The 6,908-nt window shown below is 56.0% G+C and overlaps 2 protein-coding genes across 2 annotated transcripts in view; one reads left to right on the top strand and one right to left on the bottom strand.

Annotated features, from left to right (window-relative positions):
- Positions 1-119: 119 nt before the first annotated feature.
- PTSG_03433 (uncharacterized protein) lies at positions 120-4,359 on the bottom strand (the record flags this gene model as incomplete). The annotated part of the gene is made up of 11 exons (XM_004995962.1): positions 120-242; positions 451-519; positions 738-839; positions 982-1,568; positions 1,761-1,828; positions 2,091-2,642; positions 2,958-3,057; positions 3,217-3,311; positions 3,525-3,669; positions 3,869-4,119; positions 4,307-4,359. 11 exons carry the CDS (start codon positions 4,357-4,359, stop codon positions 120-122), a joined length of 2,145 nt encoding a protein of 714 aa, XP_004996019.1.
- A 353-nt stretch (positions 4,360-4,712) lies between these two features.
- Positions 4,713-6,908, top strand: part of PTSG_03432 (uncharacterized protein) — a gene marked incomplete at its 3' end in the record, with an annotated part of 4,583 nt that continues 2,387 nt past the window's right edge. The window contains exons 1-4 of the mRNA XM_004995961.1: positions 4,713-5,731; positions 6,004-6,081; positions 6,319-6,414; positions 6,599-6,739. Coding sequence (XP_004996018.1) covers positions 4,796-5,731; positions 6,004-6,081; positions 6,319-6,414; positions 6,599-6,739 — 1,251 coding nt within the window. The 5' untranslated portion in view covers positions 4,713-4,795. The remainder of the gene's footprint in view (positions 5,732-6,003; positions 6,082-6,318; positions 6,415-6,598; positions 6,740-6,908) is intronic.

Below are 6,908 nucleotides of genomic sequence, written 5' to 3'. Positions count from 1 at the left end.
ACACACACACACACACACACACACACACACACACACACACACACACACACACACACACACACACACACACACACACGTGCACATACACGTGCGCAGACACACACGCACGCACAAGCACATCAAACACACCTGTGAGCATGGTAGGCGACCAATATGGCGTTCATGCCGAAGCACACCCATTTGCCGGTGAAGAGGAACACCACCGTCAGTGCAGTGTGCGCTGCATACTCGGGAAGCACCCACTGTGACCGTGATGCGACAGCAAACATCCATGAGCAAGCAAGGTGAGAAGGTGGGAAGCACTTTCTTGAGGCATGGCACAGAAATGACACCACAGGCCGACCTTCACGCAAAACGGGCAGTCACAGGGACACACTCACACACACACACACACACACACACACACACACACACACACACACACACACACACACACACACACATACGCACCGGGTTGATGGATGCCGACACGTCGACGGGGTTCTTGTGGTCATTGCGAAGTTCGTCAAACGCCAGCAACTGTTGACCGCAGCAAACAAACGAACAACACACACATCAAAAGAGCGTGATGAGTCCTCTCCGGCTTCACATCTGCTCGACCTGACTCACATGCTCACGCGCAAGCACATCAAATCCCTGACACCCACATACACACACGAAACACAGTTGTGGACTGGTTCTCATCTCAATTCTGGTTTGTTTGGGGGGGGGCCGGGCGGGTTGGTTTGTTCACGTACGTTGAAGACCATCAAGAAGAGCAGGAACACAATAACAATCACTGCAATAATCCAAATCCACGCGTCTGCCGTCATGGTCGCCGGTTTCCTTCTCTGTTGCGTCTGCTGGTTCGTCAGTTGTGTCTCTGTTGTGTCTGCACTGGCTGCCACCAACCAATACCTGCTGTTCACTCGCTCCTTTCGCTCAAGACGCTTGCTCTGGCGGTTGCAGAAAATTCACGGACTACTTCAACATTTGTCGTACTGCCTCCACTGCCGCCTTTGCCTTCTCCAAGCGGGTTTGCTGCTGCTGCTGCTGCTGCTGGTGGTGGTGGTGGTCTTCGTCGGCGCTCTCATCACGTGTATGCTCGCCCTCCTCCGCTTGCTGTTGGCGCTGCTGGCGGTCTTGCTGTGGCTGGTGCTCACGCGGCGTTGTGGCTGCCTGCTGTGCGGGCGATGGTGTGGCGGCTGGGCTTTGCGCAAATGAAGCGTGCGGCTGTTTCAGCGGCGTTGTGGTGGCGCTGCCCATGCGGCTGGTGGTGGTGCTGGCGTTCTTGTCGCTGTTCAACAGCACGCTGAGCACTTGAGCAGCACGCTCGGGGTTGGCCCACACACAGCAGGGGCGATGGCTCGTGACGGGGTTGAAGTCACCCCAGTGAAGTGCCTTCCCTCCAACCGACCGCTGTCGTACCTGCTGCTGCTGCTGGGACAGGTGTGGTTGCTTGGCCTTCTTCGCCGCAGGCTCTACTGCGTCGCCCTCCATACTGGTTGTTGTACTACTGCTGCTGTTAGCGGCGGTGCGGGCATCCGCCTGTGACCGCTTGGCCGTCTCTGCTTTGGCCACATGGGCTGCTGCGCAAGCAACGATAACGACGGTGGAGAGTTGAGGGTTGTAGGTGTTCAATGTAAGGCAAAAAACGAAAACAGGCGCTTGGAGTGTGTTAAGCAGGAACAACGGGGCAAACAACGAGTTAATACGCGCAAGTAATGAGACGGGTGCGGTGGTGAGGTGTAAGTGCGCACAACTACAGCAGAAACACGCACCGTTCGGGTTGAACTTGAAGTTGAGACCAAACAGAAACTGGCCCACGCTGCTCGTGGCCGCTCCAAACCTGTTGCGTTGGTGGCGTCAAAGGCAAGGCAGCACAATTCACGTGAGTACATGCATGGGCACACCCATGCGCAAAGGTCCATGCGTATGAGTTTCACCCACGCACACACAGCTACACGCACACAAAGCTACACGCACACACGCACACAAAGCTACACACACACACACACGCACACAAAACCACACACACACACGCACACAACTAGGCTCAAACAACCAAGCAACCAACCACACACTTTTCCAACACGCGCAAGTGTGCAGACCTTGGTCCTGCCGTGTCCAGCCCCATGGCCGCGCGCCGTCGCGCCTCCAGGATGCTTGAACTCGTCTGCATCGCCTTCCTGCCGTACCTCAGCCCAGACTCACCCTGCAACTGCTGGTGTTCCTGTTGCTTCTCACGCTCCTGTTGCTTCTCGCACTTCTGTTGCTTCTCTGTGCTTGCAGGCACCGTTGCTGCATGGTGCGGCGTCACTGCGGGCACAGCCCACCGGTTGGCAAACTGCTTTGCTGCCGCTGTGACCCTGCCTTGTGCTGCGGCTGTGTCGTCCTCAAACCCGCCCTCATACACCACCAGCGCACCGCCACCGCTCCCATCTGCTGTTGTGGTGGTTGCTGTGCTTGTTGCTGCCACTGCCTCCACCGCTGCGTCATCACCATCGCCAGACGCATCACCATCACCACCACCACCACCACCACCACCACCACCGCCGTCACCATGGCAATTGGTTGGAAAGACACCGCCATCGACGACGTGGTCGAAGTTCCACACGGCGCACGCGCGCTGGCACAGGCCGCACTTGAGCGTCCGCACCATTCTAAGAAAAGCCAGGTGGAGGGCGAGGGAAGGTGGTGAGGTGACGATGAGCTGACGAAGTGGACATGAGGTGAAGATGAGGTGAAGATGAGGTAAAGATGAGGTGAAGATGAGGTGAAGATGAGGTGAAGATGAGGTGAAGATGAAGAGGTATCGGGGCCAAGAAGATGCACGCACACTGGATGAGTGAGTGGGACACTTCACCGACGCTTCACAAGTACAGGGCAGCGAATGCGCGACGACTACAACGACAGTAGCGTTTGGTCGACAGCTGCACGTATTCATGCGACCATGCATGCAAGCATCGGGTAGGCACCTGTTTGGCTGCTGGTCGCTGCTCCATCCCGTGAGAGCGAGGAGGAGGTGGGCCACCTTCATGGCGGCAGCGCCGTCAACTGGTGCGAACGCGTCACCCACTGCTATCAACACCACAGACAGACACACAAGGAGCAAGTGAGACACAGGTCAGACTGCAGTCGCCCTGTCTATTGCAGGATGAGCCAGCAACAGTCGTCGCACACATTGCATGGACACGCGTCGCACGCACACACGCATGTCACATTGCGGAGACGCACGATTGAGGGCGGTGTGCAAGCGCTTGAGGTCGTTGAACACGGATTGATGGATGCGGGTTGGCGGCAAATTGTGCAAACGCACCAGTGAACGCAGCCTGCAGCGCAAACCGGCACAAATAAAGGACGCAGCAAGGAAACAACACGTGTGTACGTGAGTGTGTGTGTGTGAGTGAGTGAGTGAGTGTGTGAGTGAGTGAGTGTGTGTGCGTGAATGTGTGCGTGTGTGTGTGAGTGAATGTGTGAGCGTGTGTGAGTGTTGGCGAGGGAGCAGCCACGAAGAAATACAAGTGCACAATCGACAACGGTACCTGTCGTTGATCAAGTGCTGTTCTGTCGGCTTGTCCTCGACTGGGGGGTGTGCCATTTCCACGCGGCAGTAGTTGGTGCGCCACGGGCACCACGTCTTGTGACCCGTCTTGAGATTGTCGGCAAACTTGGCCACCAACGATTGCACTGCATGAAGCGTCAAGCAGAAAGTGGATGTGAATAAGCAGCGGTGTGGTGTGTGTGTGTGTGTGAGCTTCAGCTTGATCGACAGAGTGGCCCAAGTCCAAGCCTACACGTGCACAGATAGACACAGGCAGACACACAGACACACAGACAGACACATACACACGCACGCACGCGCGCGCAAACATACACACGCACACACCTGAAGTGGCGGAGAGGCTGTTGTCGATGCGGCAGTTGAGGATGGAACGACAGGTAACACATGTGAGGGTGTCCTCCTTGCTGTTGGTCCAGCCGAAGCGGGCGCACTGGAGCGACGATAGCTCGCTTGGTTTGTTGAACCACGTGGTGACCTTGAACGTGTCGACGCGCGCAGCAAAGTCGTCCTTGTTGTGTGGGCGGCAGGTTGCCTTGTCGTCATCCTTGCTTTCCGCATGCTCCTTTGCTGAGTCCCTGCAAGATGTCATCATGCACGACAGAGAGAGAGAGAGAGAGAGAGAGAGCGTGTGTATGCGTGCGTGTGCGTGTGTGTACATATGAGTACGTGGAGGACCGTGTTGGGAGCATGAGAGTGAGTCGGGAGCACATGAGAGTGAGAAGAGTCCTTCAAGCTGTGATTGCAATCACAACGACCACGCACGCGATGGACGACAGGAGGGAAGTGATGCGGACGCGGGTATTGTGTGGATCCATCGTCCACAGAGCTGCTTGCTTGCTTGAGAGAGAGAGAGGGTGTGTGAGTGTGGGTGTGTGTGGTGGATGAGGGTGGATCACAAGCCAGAAGCGCAGCAAGTGAGACGTTGCGCCAGAAAGAAGCAAGGGCGACGAAAATTGTTTGGTGTCATGGTCATTCCTCACAACTTGGACTGTTGGCGCCGGAACACGAACAAGACCACTCGCCACAAGACGCGCTGCCTCTCTCGCACACACTCCACACACACACACACACACACACACACACACACACACACACACACACACACACACACACACACACACACACACACACACACACATACACACACATACACATTTACAGACACACACAGACACTCAAGCACAAGCACACTCATTGCCATATAAATAGGACGTCATCGAACGACAAAGGACGACAACAACAACAACGACGATGGATGAGAAGGAACACAGCGATAAGCAGAGTGCAGTGGAGGTGGAGGAGGGGAGAGAAGATGAGGAAAGAGCAGGTGACGAGGAGGAAGAGGTGAGCCTGGAAGGAGAGGAGGAGCAGGAGGAAACTGGTGATGGTGCTGATGATGATGGTGAAGCAAAACAAGTTGATGCTGCTGCTGATGATGCTGGTGAACAAGACAACGATGATGGTGATGGGGATGATCATGAAGACGCTCACGAAGAAGGTGGTGGTGGTGAGGAAGAAGGGGTTGAACTAGAGGAACAGCAGCAGATGGTAGCACAGGTATCAAACGACGCCTCAGGGAACACGGATGCACCGGACCAACAGAACGAGGTTGAGGGCGATGATGCAGACCACCATGCAAGGCAAGAGGAAGAAGCGCAGCCATCAGAGCAGGCGGAAGCGCAGGCAGCGCCTCCGGCGTCGCCGCCACCCTCAAAAACAGCGAGAGAGGCAACGGTGACGGTGAATCCAGAGCCTGAAGTGGTTGTGGACGATGTCGACTTGAAGGAGCAGAGCACGGATGACACAGACAAGCAAGATGCAGACGAAGCCAGTGGCACCGGCACAAACCAAATCATGATGGAAGAGGGCACGTCGGACGACTTCCTTGAGGCTATGGCCACGGAGTCGCGTGCACGCGCGCGGTCCATCCTTGAGCCATCTTCGGCGCCAATAGCGGAGGCAGCAGCCAAGAACCTGGCCCTCGATGACGATGCACCAGACGATGACGATTACCAGGCTCTCCCGGCAACAGCACAGGCGCCCGCTGGGCTTGGTGAGCTTTCCCGCCAACACAGCGAGCTAGACTCCACGGCTGCCAAGGCCGCCGCACCGCATGCTGCTGAAACGCATGCGCCGCCGACCAAAGACGACCAGACGCACCTCGACGTCGAGGAAGTGCCCGTCACGGTTCGTTGCTGCCCCGCGCGCGTTTGTGTTTGTGTGTGTGTGTATGTGGATGTGAGTGCATTCTTGTATGTATGCGAACATATGTGTGTACATTCTTGTACGTTTGGGTACAAGTTGTGTGTGTGTGTGTGCATCTTGATGTGGCTGCCTGTGAGAAACGTGCTGCTGCATGTATGAGTACATATCTGGTTGCGTGGGCGAACGCTACAGCTGTGCTCATGGGTGCGTGGTACCTGCAATGACGACGTATGCTTTTTTCGTTGTTGTCGCAGCCGTTGAGCCCAACAGCGCCGGCGCTCCAGTCCCTCGCCGCCATCGAGGCTGCGTGGATCATCCCGCCAGATGTCCAGGTGCATTGCACGTGTGTGTGTATGTGTGTGTGTATGTATGTGTGTGTATGTGTGTATGTGTGTGTATGTATGTGTGTGTATGTATGTAGGTGTGTGTCTGTGTGTATGTGTGTACGTGTGCATGTGTGTGTGCGATGCTCTGCTTGCGGCTGCGTTATCTTCCCGCGTACCTCCACACCAAGTTCCGTTCACACGTTTTTGTCACACCTCACCCCACGCCACTTGCCTGCTCCCCAGCGTGTGTTGGACCAGCGGCGTGAGACGGGAGCGGAGGGTGCCGACGTCTCTGTCGTCTCATATGGATCGCCGGGCATCGCCCTTGAGGCAGTCTCGGTCCGCACCCGTGTCGAACGTGTTCGCGTTGTGTTGTGTTGTGTTGTGTTGTGTTGTGTTGTGTTGTGTTGTGTTGTGTTGTGTTGTGTTGTGTTGTGTTGTGTTGTGTTGTGTTGTGTTGTGTTGTGTTGTGTTGTGTTGTGTTGTGTTGTTGTGTCTCCCCTCCCTCCCCTCACTCTGTCAGAAGCAACGGCCTCTCCCCCGCTTCCTCGCTCCTGCCTTTGCGTGCTCATGCGTCAACAACTCTCGTTGCCTGCAAGCACAGGAGGATCCACTGCAGGCATATGCGCGGCGCCACGGCGTGGAATCACTTCGTCGCAGATCGGTGAGTCGAGTTTGCACGCTTATTTCCCGAACAAGAACACTGGCACCTTCATACATGCGCGTACACTCGCCCACATGTACATAATACGTTCGACTGATTGTGTGTCCATGTGTTGTGGTTGCTCCACGCACCACCACTGCTATCGTGGTACCTCACTCCTCCTCCTCCT

Source organism: Salpingoeca rosetta, assembly GCF_000188695.1.
Source record: "Salpingoeca rosetta unplaced genomic scaffold supercont1.7, whole genome shotgun sequence".
NCBI lineage: Eukaryota > Choanoflagellata > Craspedida > Salpingoecidae > Salpingoeca > Salpingoeca rosetta.
Note: the sequence above shows the minus strand (reverse complement) of the source record. Positions and strands in the feature narration are given on the sequence as shown.